The sequence below is a fragment of the Podarcis filfolensis genome (genome assembly GCF_964270895.1).
Source record: "Podarcis filfolensis genome assembly, chromosome: 5".
Classification (NCBI taxonomy): Eukaryota; Metazoa; Chordata; class Lepidosauria; order Squamata; family Lacertidae; genus Podarcis; species Podarcis filfolensis.
Window position 1 is genome coordinate 44,931,506 of NC_139608.1, and position 27,220 is coordinate 44,958,725.

General features: G+C 42.6%; 1 protein-coding gene across 4 annotated transcripts in view; it reads right to left on the bottom strand.

Annotated features, from left to right (window-relative positions):
• COL17A1 (collagen type XVII alpha 1 chain) overlaps window positions 1–17,805 on the bottom strand; it is a 58,830-nt gene extending 41,025 nt beyond the window's left edge. The window contains exons 1-11 of one of the 4 annotated variants that reach the window (XM_083616475.1): window positions 17,536–17,805; window positions 9,799–9,860; window positions 9,150–9,194; window positions 7,659–7,757; window positions 5,166–5,297; window positions 4,281–4,328; window positions 3,565–3,600; window positions 2,986–3,033; window positions 2,237–2,380; window positions 1,098–1,253; window positions 194–265 (exon numbers count right to left, since the gene is read on the bottom strand). In XM_083616475.1, the coding sequence (XP_083472601.1) occupies window positions 194–265; window positions 1,098–1,253; window positions 2,237–2,380; window positions 2,986–3,033; window positions 3,565–3,600; window positions 4,281–4,328; window positions 5,166–5,297; window positions 7,659–7,757; window positions 9,150–9,194; window positions 9,799–9,853 (835 nt within the window). In that variant the 5' untranslated portion in view covers window positions 9,854–9,860; window positions 17,536–17,805. The remainder of the gene's footprint in view (window positions 1–193; window positions 266–1,097; window positions 1,254–2,236; window positions 2,381–2,985; window positions 3,034–3,564; window positions 3,601–4,280; window positions 4,329–5,165; window positions 5,298–7,658; window positions 7,758–9,149; window positions 9,195–9,798; window positions 9,861–17,535) is intronic. The other 3 variants (XM_083616474.1, XM_083616477.1, XM_083616476.1) reach the window with 3 other exon arrangements.
• Window positions 17,806–27,220: the final 9,415 nt, after the last annotated feature.

Here is a 27,220-nt window from a genome sequence, read left to right on the forward strand (position 1 = left end):
CAGGAGTTCTAAGGCATCCCTCTAACAGGCATTTCTGTTTACAGAGCAGGAGCTTTAAATGAATCCCACAAACTAGTCCAGGTGCGCTGATGCCACTGGCATGAAGAACTGGAGACCAAACCCTTTGCATATCCCTCTCCCAATGGCCACGCATCTTGACAGTTGGGATCAAGGAGGGAGGGAGAAAACGCACCTGTGGAAGAACTGCTGAGACCAGCATGCAGAGCTGGGGAACTGGGAGCCAAGTTGTTTGGGACGCCAAACACTGTGGGGGAAGGTAGGGAAAAAAGGAAGAGACTGTTGACTATGTAGGCGAGGTCAGAAAGATTCCAACACATCTGGGGCGTGACACAAATGACTTGTCCTCTAGCAGAATGATCAGTAAACTTTAAACTTTCCCATTTGAAGTCCACACACTGAAAGAAGTCTCTAAAACATGGCAGAGGGGTAAACTGTGACCCTCCAGATGTTGTATCTGGACCGCTCCTGCCATCAGTGACCATTGACCATATTGGCTGGGGCTTATGGGAGCTGGAGTCCAACAACATCTGGAGGGCCAAAAGTTTACCATCCCTAGCCTAAAACCACTGTGCTTTGCCCTTTGCAGACGTCTACCCTAATCTTGCAAGCTGTTGTTATAGCTGGCTGCTTCACAACTCTTCTTTTACTGGTACTCAGTTGTACTTTAGAGCCATCTAAATTTGCTTTACTAATTTTAACATTCCATTGAATAATATATATGTCTGAAGTGAATGAGTTCATTAGAGGGCATACATCCCACCCTGATCCGATATACTGTCCTCAAATTCCAACAGTCACTCAGGCAATTTGGCCAGAAGGGGCAATTTCTTCCCAACTTCCAATATGGTTAGCACTTATACCTGTACGGTGAAGGCAAGTTCTGAAACCAACTGAGGAATGGCAATGAAAATGTAGGAAAGCAATGATGGTGCAGAATATCCACACTGCATGCTTCCTTCGTGGTCTTTAAGACTTCTGGTATTGAGTAACGACAACTGGCCACCTCATGATTTTCAGAAAAGGTTTTCTTGGAGCTTGTCTGCAGAATTGCTATGGCCGATGCTGTGAACATGTACCTGATCCAGTAGAATGTGCTGCCGTGTTCATCAAAGAGGAGCTTTGAGTCATGTTGTTGTGGTAGCCACCGAGAGACGACCCTGCAGGCAGGGTGGAGGACCACATGTATGGTGGGAGTGCCGCATTCAAGATGGTCGTGTCGTATGTCCCTGACACTGGAAGAAAAATCAACAAGCAACATTAAAAACCAAATTTCTTTATATACAATGCATGATCCTTAGGCAATGTGATTTCTTTTTCTGTTCCTCTCATCTAAACAGCACCATAAAATATGAAACTTGGTCTAATTTGTTTCTGGTGTTTCCTTTTTTAAAAAAAAAAACAAGTTTATATAGTCTTCAGAGTTATAGAGAAAAGCATGAATATGTGCTTCAAATTGGTTTTAAAGCAGGCACGGCTAACCTGTGGCTCTCCAGATGTTGTTGGACTGCAACTCCAATCAGCCCCAGCCAGCATGGCCCAATAGTCAAGGATAATGGAAGCTGTAGTCCAGCAACATCTGGAGGGATACAGGTTTCTCATCCCTGTTCTAAAACATCATAAACCGATGGTGATCCCAAGCAGAGTTTTCAGTGGCCATGGAATTGGACATCAGCAGAGATCCTTTGTTTGATTAAAATTCTTTCCTTGCCCTCTTCACATTGAGCATATTTACTTCCTGCAGTTGCTTCCTATTTGTCAGGAGTCACTCCTGAGTCCTGACCTTCTAGTTTTTAACTAACACATCTGGCCTGGTCTTTAGTCTAGAACAGAGGTAGGAAACCTATGAACTACCGCTCCTATCACCTGTGATCATTGGCCATGGTGGCTGGGGCTGATGTGAACTGGAGTCCAGCAACACCTGAAGGGCCATAGGTTCCCCATACCTAGTGTGAAACTACTTTTGATGAAACTAAAAAAAGAGTCTTGCAATGGTGCCATTCAATCACTGCCAAGAGATTAAGGACTGAAGCCGTTATACTTCACTCCACTTTTGGGATATTAGGAAAAAGCATGCACCTTTGAACAATCCTGTGATCCTTGCACTGTTGGCTTGAAGAAGACAACCATTTGCAGCCTCTGCCACCCTCTCCACCTTATTCTGTGATTTGATAGATTAGAAATATACTGGAATTCCTGGGGTCCAGCAATGAGATACCTGATTGGCTGCTCTCTGTCACCATTTTGGTTTCCACAACAGCTTTTTTAGGTATCGGGAGTGTGCTTGATGGGGATCGAGTTGGGCTAGCACTAGCTGACCGACTTCCCCGAAGTAGTCGTTTGACATCGTCCAATTCTGTCCCTAAAAGAGAAGAGAGATATTGGAGACTTAAGCTCAAAACTTGACAACGTAGGTAGAAAATTAAAAGCATGATGTTGGTAGAAAATTGTATGCTTTATATGTTTGGGTTTTAAAAATGACAGATGCATCTGAAGATGGATAGAGCTGAACGGTGCAGGCCAAAGCTACACACACACTATACCTTTGAAGCATATTCTTTCCCTCAAAGACTTCTGGACACTGTAGTTTACCCCTCATAGAGCTACAATTCCCAGCAACCCTTAACAAACCACAGTGCCTAGAATTCGGGGGGGGGGGAGAACATGTTTCAAACATGCTTCAAAGATATAGTGGCTGCTCCACCTCAACATCAAGGACTCCTCTTCCCTTGAGGCCACAAGTAATTTCTTCATTAGATTATAGTGATCCTTGCTCCTCGTGTATTTTTGGTCATCCCGTATACAGTTTCCGGCCAACAGATATTAGGAAAATATCAGATGGCATCATGGAAAGAAGGGCTACCAAATGGTCAGAGGAAGAGTTCATCACTACAACTACTGGATTATTAATCAAGGAGATTCAGCTACCCTTTGTTCAAGTCCACAAAAAATAGCTCAAGCACTTACACCTGGTTGATGGAGAAGCACTCTGCAGCCTCACTCGAATTTCACTCTCTGTACAAGACAAAATGAAAAAAGGGGCTTATTGTGAAGGGAGAGGTAATGGTAACTGGATACCCTGTACGCACCTTTGGCATGAAGAAGGTTCATTGCTGCTGGTTGTTAGCTTGGCATTTGGTATGTTCTGTCAGTATTAGACCACATGCAGCAAAGTTTGATAGGAATAGAATACTAATTTCTCCTACACCATGGCTTGTCTAATCATTTTTTATGGGTTTATTATTATAATGCAATGGTGACAGCAACTTTTATAAAACTGCAGTCTGCTTACATTCCTAGACCTCCCACCAGCCCAATTTTCCTTTTACATAATATGTGCTGACATTTCAAAGTGTTGCTTTCCTCAGTAGCAACCTGCAATGCCTCACCATAGCAAACCACTTTTTTAAAAACTTGTGTGACTTGGCCTTAAAGAAAAAAGCTTTCAAAACAAACAAAAAACCACTTAGCATGCCCTCACCCTCTTGGGCACGCCCAAATTAACTCTTTGGATCTCTGCAAAGTGTACGGTGTATTATATCTTACCACGAGTTTGGCTTCGCCCCCTGGTAGCAGAGGAACCTGTGAAAACCAAGGAAAATGCAATTGTTTGAATTTTATTTTGAAAAACGATGATGAAGATGAGAAGGTTGACAAAAATCCAGAATACTTTTGGGAAAAGAAGGTTCTTTGAATAACCTGCTTTACAGGTATAGCATGTGTACACATCCTTAGAAAACACTGGAAGAATGATTTATGCTTCCAATGACAGGGGAATGAGATCCTATATCACTCTTTATCCCCCTCCGATGCCACCCAGCTTCCTAGGGCCTGATCTGATCTGAATCTGTATTGCAGCAGTTCAGCCAGAAATGGGAAGCACCGGCAGTACAGTGGTAAGTGGCTCTTGGGCTTCCTTTCATCTTCCTGGGACTCTGGCACAACAGAGATGGAGTGCTGCCCGTTACTTTTGTAGATCAGGCACTTGCACATTATCCCCAAATATTAGACACATGCATTTCAGCTTCTTATCTACTAAAGCCAGAACTATTAGAAAGATTCCATTTCTTTCTAAATGCAAAGCTCTGCACCAGATGGAAACATGACAGCTAAGAAATATACTCAAATCTGAGTCATTTCCATAATTCATTCTAGTGCAAGAGTATAGGGATTTTTCAACATTTTGAACTCCCTGACCATAAGGCATTTAATATGCACCTGCCTTCAAGTTGGCCTTTATAGTATTAATAACAGAAATGTACCAAAATCTTTTCTTGGAAACTCTGGAGAGGAATTTGCGCTGGAGCTCCCTGCAGGGAAAAAACAAGAAGATTTCATATTAAAATTTAACTGCCTATGTTATATGGAAAGGGGGATTTCAATAGTATAACGTATCAGCATCGTGGTATATAGAGTATCCTGTAGTTTTCTCTGGAATTAAAAGGTGTCCCGAGGACGTATGTGGAAGATCTATTGATTAGTCTGCATGAGAAGTCAGGAAATGATCTTGGCAAAGTGCAGAGAGAGGATTATCACTGCTGACGAAAGTGTTATGTTAGACAAAGGATTACAGTGCTATACTCCAAAAAGGCTAAAAGGATCATGACTAGATATGACAATGGGGTGTGACTCATTGGAATAACAAAAGGGTCAAAAGTAGCAGAAGTACTGTAAAGGGCAAGTATACACTGGCCAGGTTCACATGTCACGGTAAGCCAAACCATGGTGTCCCGAGACCATGTAATTGTGTTGGATCCCAGAGAGGAGCTTACACCCACTTTGCTTTTCTCTGGTCCCTTAAGCACAGCACTGCAGCTAAACTGAAAGTTTGGCTTAGCTTGCAATTTGGGATTGTAGTTAAGGTCTCTCCTCCTCAAACACCATCTGTAGCCAAGGCTTGTAATATGGTTACAGACAGTGGTTAAGCAAAAAATCAAAATTTGGGTCAGCCACCAAAAAAAATAAAAAATAATGGGTCAGCTAGGACCAGGAAAGATCAGAGTGGGTACGAGCTTCTCTGAAGGAATGACCACATTTGTGAGGTCCCTGTAAGCCAGAGTTTGTGCAAATGAAACAGGCTTCTAGGATAGTTGAATAATTAGCCAACATAATCTGTGCACCCCTTAGTTTCCTTGAGACTAAGATACCTTCATATGCTGCATGGCGAGTGGAATAGGTTTTTCGTTCAAAGGTTGAGCCTGGTGATTTGGTAAGAGTAGAAGAAGGAGTGATGGCTTGCTTGTAGGAGGAAGAGGAGGTATTCGTTCTAGCATTTCCACCTACAGATGAAACAAAACCTCCTAAAATGTATGTACAATCGACCAGACTGTGATGGAAATGACAGTCCGGTCTTTAATTTAATATTTAGTACTTAGAAAAGGAAGCTTTTTCAGCTTGAGGGTCACATTTGCTATTGGCAACTTTTGGGAAGGAGGGAAACAATGCCAGGGTGGGCTGAGCCAGAGACAAAAGTGGACCCAGCAAACGTTTAACCGTTGTACAGCAGGCTAGTTTGTACACATGGTCGTAAACATCTTCCATTCAGCCAGCAACAGGCTTTCATCCAGTATAGTGCTAAGTAACAACCCTGTCAGCTCAAGGGTTTACACTCGCACAACAGACCTGTACCCTGCTCCTCCTCCCACAGACACCCTGAATCTTTTCTGGGGGGGGGTTCCGTTAACCCTCCAGAGCAGATTTGGGTGTGTGTGTGCGGGGAGTGTGTGACGAGAAAGAGGGGGAATCCCATTGCACAAGCATAAATCCTTCTGCTGGGGTGGTTACTAGCCTTTAGAAGTCAATGACATTTGGGGTCTCATATAGTCACTTAGGGGCTTTACGGAGTATTTCAGTTTCACACAAAGCCTGTGTGGTTTGCTACACATTGCAAAATTTGTTGAAGTGTGGATTTTGAAGAATGAGTGTGTCTTGGTTTGCATATTGTTTCAGGAACTGTGAGTTAAGTAGGTTTGCCTTTAAATGCAAACTAAATCAAACCCCACCCAAATCCTACTTGGAATAGTGTGGTTAAAATGTGGTTTGTCAAAAGTCCTGGTCGCTGCATATATTTCTGCTCTTGGATTTTCATGAGGTCTCCAAAAGCAGAGGGATAGCTGTGATCTAACATGACGCAGTCATGTGAATACTGGGTGAATGCCATGCTCCAAATTATGAAGAGAGAATGTACCCTTTGTAATCCCAGGAAGAGGGGTGTTCTCATACATTTGCTTGTACTTCTGAATCTGGTGTCATTCAGTGGCTTCCCCATTAAACTGTTTGAAGAACAATGAACTTTTGTGAGGAAGCCTTTGCTTCCCTCCTCTGCCCTGCTCTCCAATTTTTACACTGACTTAGAACACACAGACTTAAGACACAGAAACATCAAGAGTTTATTAACTCAAACTGCTCTGACTCTTTTAATGTGGCTGTCAGCATCATACTTTCAATATGGATTCCTAAAGTATGTAGGGAAATTGCAAAAAGCCATTTCAATCAGGACCGTTACAAGAAAACACGCTAATGTGTTCCATGTTAATTAACTAGGGGCGTTACTTCTCCTTCTAGGAGGTGTGTGTGGCCTATGGAGAGCTTTACACCTGGAAGGTTTTATAAAGTTTCATGAAGTTGTGTGAGGTCTGTCCTGTCTAGTCTATCTTCCAGTGGTTCTGTTGGGGCTGGACTTTGGGGCTCCAGGGCCCTACAATCCGGGGGTCTTCAAATGACTGCTAGCAATGATGGCAGAGGGTGCCCTCTGCAGTGAAGTGCTTGCTGAGGCTCCAGCAACAGCCACCACCTTCATTTCCCCAGAGTGTCTGCACGAAAAAGAGGAACTTATGGGAAATGGAGATGGTGGCTATTGCTGGAGCCTCTTTAGTAAGGAAAATGGGGTTTCTTCCTGCTGGAAAGGGGAAGGAGAGCAGTGACAGGATGGTGGAGGTGGGTGAGAAGGTGGCAAAGCAACAAGATTGGCAGAGCACTGGGGGAGAAGGCAGGACAAGCAGCCCAGGTGGCATGTTGGGAGAGAAGGGCATAGCCAAGGTGAGGGTCCCTAAAGGTCTCTTTGCCCATGCCCCCTCAAACATGGAAGTGCTGTCAGCCTCATCAGAAGAAAATATCAAGGCACACAGCCTGTGTGGAGTACTCCAGTGGGCAGCGGGTTGGCAGTTCCTTGGGTGTCTAAATGGATGCCTTCCATGTTCTCTGCAGAAAGGCTATTCTAAGGCAAATCAAATAACTTTATACAATAAACTAATGTTTATTTGCAGCTGTTTTTATTTTATTCCTCTGTAGCCCCATGTGCTGAGCCCAAGAAGAAGCGCCAAGTAAAGACAGAGAACCACAGGAGATTGCAAGGAAATATAATTGTGTGGTGATATTTCCTAGAAGAAGAAAAAAACACCAGTTGTATAAATTCCCACCATTTACCACAAAAAGCTTCCAGATTTTAAAGGGCATCTCTGGGCAAGGACTCTTTCCCTCCTCTTGTAGTTCCACAAAACCTCAGAGGAGGAATGCTTCTCCCACACATACACATAGCACTTGTCGCTTTTGAATTGTAAGCTTCTGCCCTTTCTCCCCACACCTTTTTATGTTCCTCGTTTATGTTGTTTCCCTTTCCCTTCAGTCTGAGAACCACTTACTGGCTGTCACATAACTGCTGCCGTGGGTGTATGTCCTTTTCTCCACTCCACCTCCTCCACTATAGGCTGTTGATTTGAGGCTGCTGGTACTGCCTCCTTCTGTCAAAGTAAACACAACATGAGATTCTGTGGGTGGGAAAAGGCAGGAAAAGAGGACTGCAGAATAATATAGGGGCCTTTTGGTGGGGCCATATACAACATGAGCACGCCTCACATGTATGGTGTCAAACAACCATATGATTTTTAGAAGACATCTGAAGGCAGCCCTGTACAGGGAAGTTTTTCATGTTTGATGCTTTATTGAGTTTTAATATTTTGCTGGAAGCTGCCCAGAGTGGCTGGAGCAAAAGAGTCAGGTGGGCAGCATTTAATAATAGAAAGATGATGATCAATTTCACAGAAATAACATAAGACTAGACTAGCCTTCCCCAAACATGCTGGGACTGATGGGAACTATAGTTCAAAACAGTGCTTTTTTTGTAAAAAAAAATGTTTAGGGGGGTACTCTCATTTTGACTCAAGAAAATCACCATTTTATAGTTCAAATCGGGGGAAATAAATATAGTAAATGGACAAAAGTACAAAGATTCACAAAATGTTTAGGGGTATGCGTACCCCTGCATTCCCCCAGAAAAAAGCACTGGTTCAAAACAACTAGAGAGTACGAGGTTGAGGAAAAGTGGACTGGATTAATTCCACTCAAGAATAGGGCTGCAACATGGCTAATTTTGAACTGACTAGGTGGGTCCCCCTGCCTACACTCACATGTGTCATACCTGCAAAATAGCTTCAGTGCTAGAAAACAGACCACTTTAAATCTACTTAGCTGAAATGAGAATTACATTTCAGTGAGAAAGGGAAGGCTAGAACTCTAGGCAGAAGAGTTGTACGATCAAGAGCTATTATCACTGCTTAGCACTCCTTACAACTACTTTGGTAAAGAAATCACACCACAGATGGTGTGGCTGGCCAAAAGTTACTCAGCAAAGGTGCTCGATATCAAACTCAAACAGCTGTTTTAGTCAACACATCCCATCCCACCCAGGTTTTTCCAGGCTGATAGTGTGAAGGGAAGTTACATCATCACGGACAATGCGGGCCGAGGTCATACAGAAGCCATGGGAGAATGGGACCAATTGATATTTAGAAACAACAACCCTCTACTGGCAATGTTCCTTGGCTCAGAAATAATATGATCTAACTGGATTTTGTTCCATATATTCTTCTGAGCCAAGCCTATGGGCCTAGTGAACTCCCATGCACAGAGAGGCTGTACAAAGTCTCTTGCTATTTTTAATTCATGACTTTCGTGTAACTTGGGCAACTTCAGAAGAGCAACCGTAAGTAGGATGGTGCTTTTGTTATGCTTTGATTTATAAGCTCAGTGGCACAAACACTTGAGGGGCTCCTGACAAAGAGGCACAAACAAAGCAAACTGAGATGCATGCATGCAGAAACACGTATACTGAATTCTGTATAGCAGCCACTTACTTGGGGGAAGAGATGTCAGTCTGGTGGTAACAGTTTCTGTAATAACTGTAAAAAAAGAGAGAGAAGAGAAGTATAAACCCATGGATAGGTTGTCCTCATTTACAGATGAACCTTGATGCTGCTCCTCAATCATTAGCATCTGGATAGCAAATTGAGCAGGTACGCAGGTCACCTGATCAAACTATTTCCCACTGTGGTGAGATCAATTGCATTTCCCTTCAAATCACAGCATTATTTCTAAAATCGCATCTATAGGCAATTTTAATGCAAATCTGTGCTCACTTTTCTCCCTGTTTGGGGGCGGTAAGTAAGTGATCACGGCTTCTTCTTTTTTTTTCAAAATTGCTAAGCTGAATTTGAGTCTTGAATTCAAACCAACAAATTCCTTTTGAAAGTTGTTTTGAATATTCATTTCTGGCCCATGGAAACCAATTTGGTAATTCTGAGAAGGACTTGATGTTTTACAAGTGAGATACTTATGAAGGCATATTGAGATATAACTTTTCAAAGGATGATATAATAATGTCAGAAGACCATTGAACCATGTGGATATTGAAGGGTGAAATGATTGCACGCTAACTTTTACCTCTGCAATGTCGGTGGGAATCAACTTAAAGAATCATCTATTCCTAGAAAAGGTTTCACTTACGTCTCTCTGTGACTTCTGTTCCATCCCGCTTGTTTTTCTTTGTTACAGCGGCCATATCATTGCTACATGAAGGCAAAGAGAAAGAGCAAAGGTTAACATATTCCTGACCCCCGGTGGCTACTTTGCTATAGTGGTCCCACTCAGGCCCTTCCTCCCTCCTCAGGCAATGCTAGGCTGGGAAGCAGGTTAAGATGTGCAGTTTGCACACTTTCACACAGTCCCTTCTGGACCACTTCATAGGCCTTTTTTTATTTGATGAGAATATGTGTGATTTATAAAGACTGGAAAGTGCTCAGCCAGTTAGAAGTTTAGTATTTGTTTGTTTTTTTAAGATAAACCGATTCCTCTCACAAGAGAAAGGCATTTGGCACAGGTATTGTGTTCTTTGATCTCTCCCCTGCCTCATAAAATGCTCTGAAGTAATCTATCCAGGGTGTTAGAATGTTTAAAATCCGAAGTTCACAATTATTTCATTGAAGTTCTGGAAAGGTGTCTAATAAGTAGAAGTAATGTATAAACTTCTTTTTAAAAACAACTGCTTTTGTCAGTGAAGCAACAGTGTCATCTAGTGGCAGCTCAGGAATATTTAGCCAGTGTTTATCTCCCCCTGCTCAGATTTACAGTAGTTCACAGCTTTATTCTTCAAATGTTTCCAGGCCTCAAAATTTAAAATATTCCCGTAAAAACAGTCTATATTTGTTTGCTTGCACTTTTGGGATATGACTTCCTTGGGATCCAGTCGTATTGGTGGTGTTCTTTGTTCAATTCTTGTTTTCAGACATGTAGCTTTTTGAGGATTTTAAATAACATTTTTACATTGTTACATTTTCACAGTGTTGTACTACCCCAAACTCCTACAAGAAGAAGGGCAAAATAACAACAACATAAATCTTCTGCAATTATGTTTGGTGTTTGCCACCCCCTCTGGCACTAAAAAGTAGGAACGTTCAGATTTCTGAATTATAGTGGTTACTTTCCCCCTAATAAACTACAATGACTTGTTTAGTTCAGAAGTAAAAAGATACCAGGAAGGTGGAACATATGTTCTGCTGAAGGGTGTGGAAAAAAGAGGAGTGCTGAACGGGCAAGAAATGGGAGCAAAGTAGTTTATGAAGGGACAAGGTCTGTTGTTGCACATTCAAGTAGATGGGAAGCAGTGGTCCTGTAGGACCACAGAACCCTTTGTACTTATTATACCTGTGGGCACATATCTGCTATCATCTACTGAACTTGTGGAGGTAAGGAACATTTAAATCACATGCCTCCCCCTGCCCCAATCATCCTGGGAACTGTACTTTGCTCCGGGTGCTGGGAATTATAACTCTGTGAGGGGGTAAATCACAGTTCCCATTATTCCTTGCAGAAACTATGACTGTTAAAGTGGTGTAAAAGTGCTTTAAATGTATGGTGTGGGTGCAATTTCATTCTGCCCACCTACATACGGCTCAGTGAACTCATGAAGAGGGTTTATTTGCCTTTGGGATGACTTTGAAAGTGGTTTTACTCATGCTCAGTGATTGGTTGATTGCCACTAAAGAAGGAATTTCCTCTCAAGCCACATTGGCTAAAAAGATGCCTACAGAAGCAGCCTTGCATGTATGCATGAGCCAATCTAAAACTCGCTGAGCTCTGTATGGGATTATATTGTGTCCTTTTTCCGAGACAAATACTGCTCCTGTGGAGGAAAATATTTGCACATGCAGTGAGTCTCATCTCAGGGTAAATCCATCCTAATTGTTTGTCTAAATCCACCCAAATCTCTTTCTTCACTGCTGTGCCCTCTTCCTCAGGATAATGGATGCCTGAGGCACTTCAGCAAACCCACAGCACCTTAAACCATGAATCACAGGCAGAGTCATAATTGGCGCGCATGATGAACAAGCTCCGACACTGAAGGAAGATGCTTGAAAGATGAGCTTAGGCGGGTAGAACAATGGAGCCCTGGAGCCAAACCCAACCCAGTCTATGAGAAGATTTTGGCTTGAGGTGGCATCTTGGCCTCCACTCTCCTCAGCCTCTGTTGTTTTGCTAAAATTTCTTTTGCATGTTCCTTTCTTTTGCTCAACCTTGGCTTTCAGGATTTGGGAGAGCAGCCAATGTGGAATAGAGGTGAGGGTGTCAAACCAGACCTGAAGATCAAATCCCCACTCTGTTGTCATGAGCAAGGCTGGCCCTACAATTAGGAAGAATAAGGGAATCACCTCAGGCAGCACAGACTGGCAGGCAAAGGCAACAGCTCCCCTAGCCACACCTCTGGCCGTTTCCCTCTGATGGAGATCAAAGCTATGTGTGCCACATGGCCTTGCAAGCACATACAACACAACCAGCCTGTTGCAACCACCAGGTGCAATAGGGGATGGCATGCTCTCCTGTTGAGAGTGTTGATGCACAATTCAACTGCTAAGCCAGTCAGCTTCTGAGCATGGAAGGGGGAGCCATTGTGTCATTTACCTCAACTAGCAAAACATCTTGGGCCAGTCCTGGCCATGAAGGCCTTAGGCCAGTCACAGTCTCTCGGCCCAAACTACCTCACAGGTTTGTTGTGAAGTTAGAATGGTGGGGAGGAGAAGAACCACAAACATTTCTCTGAGCTCATTAGAGGAGGGTTGGCAGCTTGTGGCCTTCCTGATATTGCTGGACTGCAACTCTCATTAACCATGACCATTGAGCCACACTGGCTGAGGCCGATGGGAATTGGAGTCCAACACCATCGGGAGGACCATAGGTTCGCCAAGCCTTGCCTTAGGTGACACAAAGGATTCAAATGCAATTAAGTAAACTTCAGATGGCGTCTGGTTGTGCATGCTGTGAACAGGAAAATTGTGCCCCCTCCCTCTAGTCTCCTGCCACAGAGGTCCAAAGAGGACATTTCCAAGTATTTTAAAGATGCCAAGTAATTTAACAACAAAACTGAAGGCAATAGGACTCAAAGCTATCTGAGAAGCATACTCTTTAACCCACACAGGGAAAGTGTGGCCCTTCAGATGTTTTGAACTCCAGCTCCCATCAACCCAAGCCAGCATGGCTAATGGTCAGGGATGGTGGTAGTTCAATATGTAGAGGGCCACAGGTTTCCCATCTGTGACTTATTCTATGACATTTGTCTGGTGATGAATGCTCAGTAATCCCAGGAAAGACACAATGCAGTGTTACCATCCTTTAAATTATTCTTCAACTGGTCCCTGGGTCACAGCAATCAAATCCTAAGGCTGTCATTTCACACTGTTTAAACTAGGGTCGCCATACGTCCGGAATTTTCCAGACACAGCCAGGATTTAGTGGTCGGAAACAGTGTCCAGGCAGAAATCGCTTAAATGTCCAGGAAAATCCGGACGTACCCAACTTCGGAAGTGTATATTTTGATGAAGTTCCTAAATAGCTCAATAGCTTTGGACAAAACTAGAAAAAGCTCAACAACTTTGGCCAAAAAAACAACTTTTGTGTCTGGATTTTCACTTTATGAAATATAGAAAAAGGTTTTGCTTTGTTTAGTCAATCTACTAAAAAAAACAAAATGAAACCAGAAATCTCCTCTACTTCATTTATTAATGTTTCTAATTTATAGGCTGGTTTTAATTGTATTTTATATGCTATAAGCCGCCTTGATATATTTTATGAAAGTACAGATTATCAATGTTAAAACACACAAATAAATAGTATTTATTAGGTTTGTGACTCACTTGTTATCAAGGTCTCCAAGAGACTTACATTTAAAAGCATCAAAATAAATACACTATACCATTAGAAATTCAAATAAAACATCAACATTCTCATACAAACACTTAAAATCCATATATACACATATAGCTTGTCCACACTAGTGCAGACAGAAACAACCCGCCTACAGCAGCCGCAGGAAACTTTGGTAGCACACCAACACTAGAACAAAATCAGGTCCGTCCATTAATTACCCCTTTGTTCTATAGTCTCCCAGATTTGAACAGCAACTTTAGCCACTGAAACTGCTCCAGTTGGCTTGTGTAATCTTCCAGCACTGCTGATATCACTTATCAATCACATTTACCTTTCACAGCTAAGCTACTATAGTAGCCTAGCCACTGCTCTGGGGTCCTGTGTACCACTCCTTCAAATATCTAAGATGACAGCAGGTATTTGAAGTCTAGCAAGCCTTTCTTTTCCTTTTGCTCCATCCTCTGGGGTACAAAGATGATTATCTCAGTGACTAGAAATGAAGCAGGCTGGCACATTTGCTTTTGGTGTTTCACATGGATGCCCATCATGTGATAAGACATCAAAGGAGAGGGAATTCAAAAGAAAAACTATTCTATATCCTGCCACTGAAAATGTTGCATTTGCCCAAGGTGCTGATTTAAGGATCATAAGTGAAATTTGGAGGTCTTCCAGGAGTGGCTGCACAGCAATCTGTTGGGGACATTCTAGCTCTAACTTTCCTGCAGTGAGCAGGAGGTTGGACTAAGGCAGGGGTTGCCAACATTTTTGGACCAGTGGACACATTTTGAATTTTCAGAGAGTGCTGGGGGCGCTAGACAAAAATAGCTGCTATGGAGGGAGAGGAGGCGTGGCATAACACAAAATGGCTGCCATGTGGAGTGTGGCATAACACAAAAGTTAAATTATGTTAATTCTAGGTATTCACAATTATAACTAAACCAGAGCAGAACATTATTATTTTAAGATGGTTTTGCTGATTACGTATTCTTACTAATACTGGTGTTTTTGTAGCATCAGGGCATAGTATAAAACAAAAACTATGGAAAACTTATGAGCAAAAAAATACACCAGGAGCTATCTGAAATAGGCATAAGATCTAAAAGAAACAAGGGAAATTATAGTTTTATCTTGATAAGAGTTCTTCAAATAGAAATAATTGTTACTGGACTTGTGATATAATTATATCCAAAGCAAGTGATTGCTTGCAAAATGCAAGCATGAACAGCAAGATTGATACTGTGGTAATGAAGCAGCAATTTAGGGAAGGAGCATAGCTCACAGGTAGAACTTATACTTTGTGTGCAATCTCTGCCATCTTCAGCAGCTGCCAGTTGGTATATTTAGCAATACTGGGGTAGTCTGTGTGGCTTTCTCTAGATGTCTGGGGCGTTGGTTCAGTGAGATAACATGGCCAAAGGACTTAAGCACTGAGGCATAGTGTCCATTACAGTGGGATGGTGAAAAACCCCAGCAGCCCCAAAGGGAAGGCCTTCCCAATTGCAAATAGTGATTGCTTCTCAGAGTATATTCATGCTACATTAAACTGGTCAGATCCTGCTGTAGTCCCGGTATGTCTATGCTGAGTGGTGCTTGCCGGGGTTTCAAGTAAGAGTCTGGCCCCACCTGGAGATGCCAGGGACTGAACCTGTGACCTTCTGCATGCAACACATAAGCTCTTCCATTGAGCCACTTGTGTGATTCAGTCTGTGTCAGCTCCTGCCATTCACCCAGCTACCAGTGAACCCCAGCAGAGAACCAGCAATGGCTGTGTGGACCCTTCAGCTACTTCTCATGCTCATCATGCAGATGCCCCAAGGCGAAGGGAAGTTGGATTTCTCTCAGACCCTTCCTGCCCTCCCAGTGATGCATTAAAGCACTTGAGCAGGAGCACAGAAAGTCTTCATTTGGTCAGGCATTTAGAACTCAGCTTTAAAAAACCCCAAAGTTAAGCAGCTTGGAATAGGCCGCTCAAGATAGAATCTTCAGAGGCCGGAAAAGGATATGGGGGGATCTGGTCCATGCTTCTAAACAAACCATAACCACAGTTCCTGCCCTGTTAACACTGGGCACTTCCATGTTGTTGGCATTTTGAGGTGAGATTCAGTCACTTAGTGGCATCAAGGTGCCACAATTTTAGTTGATTCAGAGGTCTTGTGCAACAAACTTTTTAAAAAATACTCCACCAAACTAGACTTTTTTGTTATATGGAGCGTGACAAGAAAATGCACTGCAAAGCTGGAAAAACACTTAGTTTGAGGCATCAGCCATCTGATCTCCCAGCAAACAAATCAGGATGAATGTTCAGTAGGCAGGTAAAGTGGAAGCACCCTTAGATTAGTTGCATTTTGATATATGCACCACAAGTAGGGAGCAGGATCAAGCAAGATGTGTCATGCATGCCTCTAGGAAACAAATGTCCTTAGGATAAGGAATATGTTCAGTACAACACACCCAGCCAGCTCAGTGAAGTGATCTGTACTACACATTGCAGAAGAAAGCAAGATTTTTAAAATGCCGGAAGCCAACAGTTAACTTGCCCTGAGGGTATATTTATGCATTTTTCTAAATACAGTAATTGGGCAGAATTTGTGAATGGAAGTAAAATGGTGCGTTCCACTTCCTCAATATTTCTTTCAGCTCCCTAACCCGAGATTGTCTCTTCTGATGTTCTCTTTTCAGTCATGCCCTTAACACTTCAGAAGAAGGGAATGTTATCCCATAGGTAGAGGAAATTCATTCTGGGCCCTTTCTGCCACTATTGAAACACCATAAAAGTCACAATGTTCTTAAGAGCAGCTTAATTTTTAATCATGTTCTTAACTCCTATATTTTCCAGGAGACTAATTCAGCATTTAACTTCAGAAGATTTCTGAAAAGTTTGCCTCTATAGTAGAATCTAGCAAAGGCTTTATCAGTGTTGATAAACATATTTAAATACTATTTTGCAGAGGAGGGGGACCTGAAAGCCCACACTCCAGGTTTGAAACCAAAGTAGAAGCAGAGATGAGCAAAATAGACAATTGAATCGTGAAATAACATCATGTAAAGAATTAATAATGACCCACAAAAAACCCTTTTCATAATGATGCTAATTTTTGAAAATCCATAACTCAAGTTTAGGTACTTAATTATATACAGGAATACAAAGGAGTGCAGTGATTCCTGATAATATACTCCTTGCTGATAAAGGTGGCTTGTTATTTTTCACAGTCAAGACAAAATTCCTTTCTGCAAAGGAACTGCAAGCATTTTTTGAGCGATATGGTTCAGTGTACCCAAAAAACAGGATCCACACACATAGTCCACAGAACTAGCATACAATAAGTACATTTTTGTAACAGATAGGTAGCCGTGTTGGTCTGCCATAGTCAAAACAAAAAAAATTTTTTCCTTCCAGTAGCACCTTAAAGACCAACTAAGTTAGTTCTTGGTATGAGCTTTCGTGTATGTATCTGAAGAAGTGTGCATGCACACGAAAGCTCATACCAAGAACTAACTTAGTTGGTCTTTAAGGTGCTACATTTTTGTAATGATGGTTATGCAGTTCCTCTGCCTTAAAAAAATGAATTAGTCAGTCTTTCTTCCAGGGTTCTGACATACCATACCCATCTACAGCTATAACCATAATCTTGTGAATGCCTATCTAATAAGGCTGCAATGCTTTTGTATGCTTACTAGGAAGTAAGTCTCATAAAATTTACTTTCAATTAAATATCCACAGGACTGGACCACATGGACCCAGATGTGAGAGGAAATGCTTATTTTGGCTTGTTTTCAGAGTATTGCTATTAAGTTGTATACTTATAGCTTTTCTTTCAATGCAAATTGTAAACCTATTTCCCACATAACCAAACTGTCTCAATACTCAGTCTCTATAGCATAATTACTAGACTTCTTAATATAGAATAAGAAGCTATTTTGGCCCATATTTTGCCTGAGATTTATCTCCCCATACTTTCCCCCTTTTTTACAATCAAATAATCTGATAGAATTATAGTAGAAAAGGGCACCCTTCTGAGTGTTTCCTTGTCTTGTGTTACATACCTGAAGTGCTTCTGTTCGTAATCCTTATTGTTTGCTTTCTACCCAGATCCCAGATGTTGTCCCACAAGTCCTTGAATAAAGCACTCCTTCAGCAGTATGGTGTTTCTCAGACTGAGTGATCCTCAGAGAATGCTGAATTTGACCTGTATTTAATGTCTTTTACCCCACGCCCCCCAAACACGTATGTTCTTTTCCCCAAAACATTTTTCCTAAACAAGTCCTGACAAAGGTGTGTGATGGTTTCTTGCCTTACTCCACCCTATCAATTATCTGACACAGTGCGGGTAAAAAAAAAAAGTCTGCCCCCAGGAATCAAATTTAACTGCTGAAATAAAACACATCAAGCTACAAGCTCAAATAAATCCAGTCTAGCCTATTGCAATGTGCTTTACATGAAGCTGCCTTTAAAGATGGCATGGAAATTTTAATTGATGCAGAATGCAGCTAGTTGGGGTTAGGTATTTGTTGGCTACCTTTTCATTTTGGGCCCCAATTTGAAGGTATTTAACTCTTAAGTCCTAAATAGTATAGGGCCAGGTTATTTGAAGAAAAGAACATATGAAGCCCAGGCCTCAAGACTGGCTTCAGAGTTGTTAGGACCCTGTGAGACATCTGCAGAGTTGGGACCTCACCCTCTCCCTCCCAGTAAGTAGCAGTGACTCTGCTGCTGAGAGGTCAGATACATGGCAGTGCCCCTCATTAGTGACTCCTCCTGACCTGCTATGAAGGTCAGTTAGATTCGTGATCTGGGCCTTTTCCATAGTGGCTCCATATTTGTAGAACTCCTTCTCAAGCCTTGTGCATTTGACCCCTTCTCTCTGTGTGTTTTTGAAGAGGCCTTGAAGACCTTTTTGTTTCCATTAGCTTTTAGTTGAAATATGCTAAGCTAATTTTTGAATGGTTGCAACTCTCTGCCTTAAATTGTTTTAACTTTTTTATGGGAATCTGTTGGGTTGTGTTGAGGTGTTCTATAAACCATTTTAGTTTATAATTTTATATCTTTCTTACCCTTTTATTTTATTCATTGTGAGTCACCTTGAGAGGGCATAGAAATACTGAACCACCTGATTAAACAAGCAAACCACTTGAAATATCAGCCTCCTGTTTCCCAAAGTGGCCAGCCAGGGACCTCTAAGTAGCCTACAAGCATGACTTGAAGACAAAAGCAACTGGTAATACAGTGCCAAAAAGAGAGGCTACATATCCCCCAAATTCAGGGCGAAAGAAGACGCAGATTTACAAAAAAATTGCTCATGCTAATTTATATTCAAATATGCAAATTTAGAAATGACTAGAAAATAAATTGAAATACAATATGCCTCACAATACCAGAGAAGACTGTACAGTAACCACGTTATCTGTGTGCCTGCTTTGTGCTAGCCGTTGACGGGCAACTTCAGCACCCTGTCTTCTCCCTTCATATTGTTCTTTATCTTCTTCCTGTGGTTCTTTACCTTATTGATATTTTTTTATCAGACTTGGACTGAATAACCCTTCCAGCAGAGGACTGACCTCTGCAAATAATTGATATTTGGTGGCATACTGTTCTCTGAGCCCCAACTGGAGTTTCAATGTAGCCATCGTGGCTGCTATGAATCTGTTTAATCCTGTTGTAAGAAATGGGAGACGTGGTAGGAGGCACCATTATGCAGGCACAGGCCTGCAAGGGACCAATTAAGGTCTGTAGTTCAACCCAAAGGAAAAGGCACCAAATGCAGGAGAAAAGGGGAGGAAATCCTCCACCTACAATCTCAATAAACGATTCTGTGCACTTGGGTGTTTCCTCCCTATTTCCCCCCATGTAGCTGAACTCCCTGTGTGGTAGAAGGGAGCCTCATATTTTACAGCATCTTGATGCATTCTTGCTAGAATGTCATAGTGGAGACAATAATTCTGAATGCCCTTTACACAGCTAAACACTTGCAGCAGGTGGGTCTATATGAGCGGTTCTCAACCTGTGGGTCGCGACCCCTTTGGGGGTCGAACGACCCTTTCACAGAGGTTACCTAAGACCAGGAGTCAGCAAGCTTTTTTGGGGGGTGGGCCGGTTCACCACACCACAAACCTCCTGGTAGGCCGGAATGAGTGTGTGTGTGTGTGTGTGTGTGTGTGTGTACACGCACATGGGAGAGGGGGCTTCTCTCCCCCCAGCCCCTCCTGTCCCACTGCCACCTAGGGTGCTGCCGAGAGCAATGTAGCAATGTACTTTACTGTTGTTATATTAAGACTGTTACCCATGCTACACCATGCTTCAAGACAAAATTTCATTTAGAAATAAATATTTCTCAATATATAATGACATATTGTTTTTGTGATTAATCACTATGCTTTAATTATGTTCAATTTGCAACAATGAAAATACATCCTGCATATCAGATATTTACATTACGATTCATAACAGTAGCAAAATTACAGTTATGAAGTAGCAACGAAAATAATTTTATGGTTGGGGGTCACCACAACATGAGGAGAACTGTATTAAAGGGTCACGGCATTAGGAAGGTTGAGAACCACTGGTCTTTATAATGTGTAGGCAAACTAAGGCCTGGGGGCCGGATTCGGCCCAATCGCCTTCTAAATCCAACCCGCGGACGGTCCGGGAATCAGCATGTATTTACATGAGTAGAATGTGTCCTTTAATTTAAAATGCATCTCTGGGTTATTTGTGGGGCATAGGAATTCGTTCATCCCCCCCCCCCCGCCAAAAAAAAAATATATAGTCCGGCCACCCACAAGGTCTGAGGGACAGTGGACCAGCCCCCTGCTGAAAAAGTTCGCTGACCCCTGGTCTATATCATCCATATTATAGCATGCCTATGCTATTATCAGAAGGTACCAAAGTACCGTAAATTATGCTAGATGTGTCTATAGAACAGTTAATAACTTCAGCATGGTTCCTGGTCATGATAGCTCTCTGTTACCTTCAGTATTGCAGGCAGTTGCTGGGAACGCAGTTCATCAGAACCTCAGTCGCTGGGGAGCTGAAGTGGGGAAAGCGTGGTTGTGTTCATGTTCTGCTTGTGGGCTTTTCATAGGCATCTGACTGGCCATTGTGAGACAAAATGATGGACTACTCTATTTTGCCTAATAAGGAAGCTGTATCAGTTGATGCAGAGTACGAGGGGAAATCTCAGTGTGAAGACCTTCTTTGTATATAAGAGCAGCATTTGAACAGTGTCGGTGCATTGAAGGTGGCTGTTTCCATAGCAACTGATTTTTGGGCCTGGGAAAGTTTATATAAGTGTAGGGTAGGCATTCGTAGTAATGAGTTTAGGCTGGATTCAGTAACTTTGGATGAATGCACTTCCTACAGTTAAGTATACAAACTAAGTGTCAATGATGCAGCTGACCTTTATTGTTGCTATGTAGACTACCCTTCCTCATACCCTCCAAAATTTCTCTTATGAAAATAGAGACGTCCCATTCCATAATGATTATTTTACTATTTATACCCCACACATCTTACTGGGTTGCCCCAGCCACTCTGGGCAGATTCCAACATATCTAAAAACATAATAAAACATTAAACATTTTTTAAAAAACTTTCCCTATACAGGATTGTCTTCAGCAGCTTGGACGGTCGGATAACTGCATACCCTCCAACATTTCTCCAATGAAAATAGGGACACCCTAAGGAAAAGTGAGGAGGGACGCGGGTGGCGCTGTGGGTTAAACCACAGAGCCTAGGACTTGCCGATCAGAAGGTTGGCGTTTGAATCCCCGCGACGGGGTGAGCTCCCGTTGTTCTGTCCCTGCTCCTGCCAACCTAGCAGTTCAAAAGCATGTCAAAGTGCAAGTAGGTAAATAGGTACCGCTCCAGCGGAAAGGTAAACGGCATTTCCGTGTGCTGCTCTGGTTCGCCAGAAGTGGCTTAGTCATGCTGGCCACATGACCCAGAAGCTGTACGCTGGCTCCCTCGGCCAATAAAGCGAGATGAGCACCGCAACCCCAGAGTCAGCCACAACTGGACCTAACAGTCAGGGGTCCCTTTAGCTTTAAGGAAAAGTGAGACATTCCAGAAAAAAATCAGAAACAAGGATGGTTTCTCTAAATCAGGGATGTCCCTGGAAAATAGGGACACTTGGAGGGTCCTTCAAGAAGCCTCTTTATTTTATCTTCACAAGGACACTATTAGCTAAGTTAGGCTGAGAAATCACAAAGGGCTCATAGTTGTCCAATCAACATCATGGCTGAACGGGGATTTGAACGTGGGTTTCCTCACTCCTACTTCTACATTCTAACCACTACACCACAATGTCACTGAGAAATATTCCAGGTTTACTCAAACAAAGCTGGCAACCAAGACAAGTTTGGTTGTTTTACACAAAAATACCAATAACCTGCCAAGCCAAAGTTCGTCCTGATCAATTAGCAACCCTACCTGTATATTATTCAGCGTACACAGGATTCAAAGGTATCACTACAAATTATTATCATGGCAGGAAACACCGTTTTCTGCAGCAAACTTATCTAGTAAATGGGAGTAATACGTGCCTGTATGTGAACATTTAAATGCTAGCACCCATAAATCTAGGAAACCTCATTAGGCCAAGGTTCCCATATGTGTGCACACAAATGTATTCAAAGACAGAGATACACACCTGAATCAGGGGCAGAGCTACCTGCCCTGGCACCCGGAGCAGTGTGGGGGTGGGGGCAGCCACCCACACAGCGAGCAGGGGGTGCTGCTAGCTGCCCGCGCAGCGAGTGTCCAGGGGTGCCACCTGCGTGGCAAACGGGGGTGGGGTGGGGGTGCCAGGATGTCACCCGCCCTCACGGCTGACACTCGGTGCACACCGCACCCCCTGCACCCGCCTTCCTCCACTGGTGACCTGAATTACTTTCACTTTTGGTTTGTTTGCTGCAGAAGGCACCCTTATGGCAATCTGAACTTGAGTGAGCAAGTATACCTATTCACTGATCCCCAGTGGAAATTATTCATAACATTTTCTCTGTGGTGCTCATCCTATCCAATATGCATCCTCAACTATAGACATGTTTGGTGTCTCCAAGGAGGAATTTTAGATCATCTTTTGTAGCCCAATGAGTAAGAAACCGGATAGGTGTTTCTTGGCAACAAACGGTTTAAAGTGCCGATTTTATGAATCACTTTGCCTATTTATTCTTGAACTTCCAAGATTTTTTCAAAGGGAGCAGAGCTCCCTTAAAAGGAAATCGGAAAAGTGTTGATAATTGATAACTCAGCACTTTAAAAAGAGATCGTGTTGCTCTCCTCTTTGAATTCACTATGCTTACCAAATAATATCTTTAATAAACTCTAATTGTCACTTACATTTACACTCCCCAAGTTTTTGTGGGCAGCTAATTTAATCACCAATAGAAAATTATTTCTAATGAGCAAACTACTTGTTACATGAAACTGCAGATGATTCCTCCCCCCCTCCCCCAAATGGGCCTTGAACAGCTGTGGTTTTAAGTAAAGGAACAGAGGCAAAAGGGTACCTTTCCCCATTGATTTTTCTTCACTAAGCATAAACTACCCTAGTGGCTTTTCCCCAACAGAGTTCTACCTGGAATGCTGCTGAAAGGAAAACATATGGAGATTGGTGTGGTTTGGATTGGGGAAATGGCTGTTGGAGAAAGATCAAGTACAGTGGTACCTTGGGTTACAGACACTTCAAGTTACAGACTCCGCTAACCCAGAAATAGTACCTCGGGTTAAGATCTTTGCTTCAGGATGAGAACAGAAATCGCGTGGCGGCGGTGCAGTGACAGCGGGAGGCCCCATTAGCTAAAGTGGTACCTCAGGTTAAGAACAGTTTCAGGTTAAGAACGGACCTCCAGAACAAATTAAGTTTTTAACCCGAGGTACCACTTTACTAATTCCTGCCACAGGAGTGATCATAGAATCATAGAACTGTAGAGTAGGAAGGGGACCCCAGGGGTTAAGTTTGTGAGCTCTAATAATAGAGCAGTTGGCTGGGCCGTCTTTACCCAAGGGGATCTATCCATGAGGCAGTTGACCATGGACTCGGTGCTAATCATACCATAGGTGCTGGATTCCACCCGGCACACTAGGTGCTGGGAGTCCAGCACACACACACACAACATCACAAGCATGATGCACATGTGCGATGTCACATGGCAGGTAGAGGCCACAAGACCCACCACAGCCTCAGGGAGGCTTAACAGGGCCAGCCACAGCCATAGGTAGGCCCGACAAGGCCCAGCCCCTCAAGACTGGGGGGCTCTGCCCCATCCTAATATGTTTGGAAGTGGCTGAGGTATCCTCAGGCCTATAGAGTTAGCCCCTATGGATCATACATATGGAGCATACATCCATATAACATCAAAATTCATTCCCATTTTATTTTTCCATTTAATCCAGAGATATGGTTTCTGTAGAAAAAAACCACTTGTGGAAATGGTAAATCCAGATTAAGCGGTGGGTATAGGGGAAGACATTGTTATAAGAACAACATAGTGTGGACACTGTGGGGAGGGGACTTGCATGCATGAGCTGCACCAAGTCCACAATAACCTGCTCTGAGGAAGTGCCCAGTGATTTTCTCCTGGTATACAAGAATGGGCTGCAGACTTGCATACTGCACATTAGGTAGGGTATCTTGAAATGTGCGCCTGCTTTGCCATAACATGTCTGCATCCTTTATATATGCATATCACACAATGCGGGCTTAGAGACAGCTTAACCAATCCAACAAGTTTGCCCATGCAGCTTGTTGATCTTTAGTAGCTGAAAAGAAAACCTAGTGACATGCTAAAACTGAATCCAGGGGCCATGTTACTCCCATTCGCTATTTCAGTGAAGCAAGCAGGACTCAGTATATCACTTGCACCAAAACTCTCAAGGATGTTATTGTTCCATGACTTCAGTCCATGATGTGCAACTGATATCAAACATGCAGCTTCTGATTATAATCCAATAGATTCCTACAAAGACCCAAAGGCCACACCTTCAGCATTTCTGCTTTGGAAACCGTCAGCCGTGGCAAAAGTTAATAAGCTTGTCTTGAGTTTTTGATTCATCTGGTGACTCAGAAAATATCTGAACTCCTGTCTCACACGCCCTTCTTTATCATCACATGAAAACAACCATGTAGGTGATGAATGATAAACAGAGCTGTGTGTCGCCCATGTGTCCATGCACTTTTACTTTATGAAATCTGGATGGAATCTCGCACAGAAAGTGCAGGAAGGAATTCAAGGTTTATTAAGAAGTGAGGAGTTTCTATCTCTTATGGCTGAAGAAAAAAGACTTTGACACGTGAACAGGCTCAATATGGCATATGCTTAGAACAGGAGTGGGATAACCTCAGGACCAAGACCCCAATGCATCTCTGCCTTCAGGTCAAAGTGACCTTTGAGAATATTCCTAGGCACATCCTTCTCCCTGGCCACTTCCTTCACTAGATTTGCTCTGTACCCTTCTCAGGTGCTTCCTGGCACATTTATCTCCTTGGACTGTGATAATCCATCTGCTCTATTTGGATGGGGAATGGAGAGAGGTGCGTGTGTCATACCCTCCAACATTTTCACCCCCCAAATTGGGACATCAGGAGGGGCGCACCTTCTGGTTTGGTGCTGGTCACCAGGGCCATGCCAGAGTTCAGGTTTGATCCTGCTGACTTGTCCCAGAGTGAGCATCTTCAGGTGAGCACCAGACCCAAAATCGGGACATTCCAGGTCCCAAACAGAAGCAGAGATCGGCTTCTGTGATTCTTGATGTCCCACTTAAAGTAGGACACTCTGGGAGGTATGGTATATGTGCGTGTGTAGGAATCGCCAACTTGTGGGTGGGTGGGTAAAACGCAGCCTTCTGAACAAAGGTAAGAGTCACATTTATGGCTCCACCCACCTTTGCATCTGACCGCACCCAGTACTGGCAAGCAGCCCTCAGACGTTTCCCCAAGTGGGAGTGGGGGCCTCAGACTGAAAAAGCTGCCCACAACCTGGCTGATAAGAGGCCATATAAAAACCACCATCTTCTTGCCAGAGAGCTGTTGCTTGTTCCTGTCACTCACAGTTCTTGGGCCAAGAACCTAAGCCTCATTATGCTACAGGCAATTTCACAAACAAGAGAAAGAGACATTTTTTAGATTTTTTTATATATAGAGAGAGGTTTTTAATAGACAAACAGATTCTGAGCTGGGTGCTCATTCACTCTACGCACTCCCACTACTGGCTTTGGAATCCATGTACACATGATGTAATCGGCGAGGTAGAACTATTCTGTAGTTTCCTGAGAAACACAACTGATTGGTGCATTTCCCCTCAAACCAGCTTCAGACGAAAAGGAAAACATAAGCCACATTCCCTTTGTGGTTCAGCTGAGGTGTGTACATGTGAGGCAACCATTTGTGCATGCATGGATGACAGCTTTATGGTGGTGCTGCAGGAGTGGGGGGGGGAGAGAAACAAATCAGGTAATGTGCACCTTGTGAAGACATCTGTGCCCTCTCTGCACAACAACATGCAAGTGTGACTTGAAAGGGGAAATGACTTCACTACATTTTAAGCCACTAATACATACACAGCCCTAGGGTTAAGACTAAATCCTAATTTAAGCAGCACTGGTTAGTTTTGGGAAAAGTGATTGCTTCATTTGAAACATACCCTTTCATATAATATATATGGTTAGAATTAATATAATATTAATGCATTGTTAAGCAGACTTTTACTATATTAATTTTTAACTTCAGATGCAGACAGACGCCTCTGAGGGATTGTAGGAAAGTCACCTATTTTCTTTTTGCCTTTTGTATTTGGTATGTGTGTGGCTGACTACTGTGATTTCTTGGGTGATTATTCCCCTCTAAAGGGCTTGCATTTTCTCCTGCTGGCTCTTGCCTGCCATGACTGCACCTGTTTTTCCTGGGGCATATCTGCCAAGTGCAGACTTGAAACAATGGCAGTCCTTTATGAAAAGGTACATTCCAGAAGCATAAAATATTAGCAGTGAATTCACATGGGCAGATGCTTGTGAACGCTGCTCAGCGCAAGATGAGACATGAAAGAAGAACATCAACAAACTCACTTCCTTGTGCTTGCCTCTCACGTGGCAGCAAAAAACCTCCTGAGCCTACCTTTTCAGTCTCTTAAATTGTAATTCTATACATAGCTACTCAGAAGTAAGTTCCATTGAATTCCCCGGGGCTTGCTGTCCTGGTAGGGATGGATGAGAAATACAATTCAATCCACATTTACAGCTGAATCTATGAAATTTGAACTTTTCAAAACAATATAAGAACCAAAACACAGCCTTCCATTTAAATTTGTGCTTAGCCCAATTTTATGATAGAGTTCTCCAACCTACGTTCACAGACATGCAGATATTATGGGGAAGTGTCAATGAAAATGAACATATTTGTAAAAATAAGATACAAAATTGTGCTGTATTAGGATAATTGCTTGGGGAAATGTATATGTTAGTTTGTTTTTTTTTTTTTAAAATATTTTTATTTTTCCATATAAACACAATACAACAAACATAAACATACAAAAACAAAAACAAAACAAAAAACATGTATCATTTCATATCCTAATTTCATATCCTATCTTCCCCGACTTCCTCATGCCTCCCCTTTCTGTATTCCAAATTCTTATCGATTGTTCAGCAAATCTTCCCTTATTTTAATTTAAATTTAAACTATTCTTCCTTATTTTCCTTGTCTTAACCATTGCTAATAGTAACCATTTACTTTCC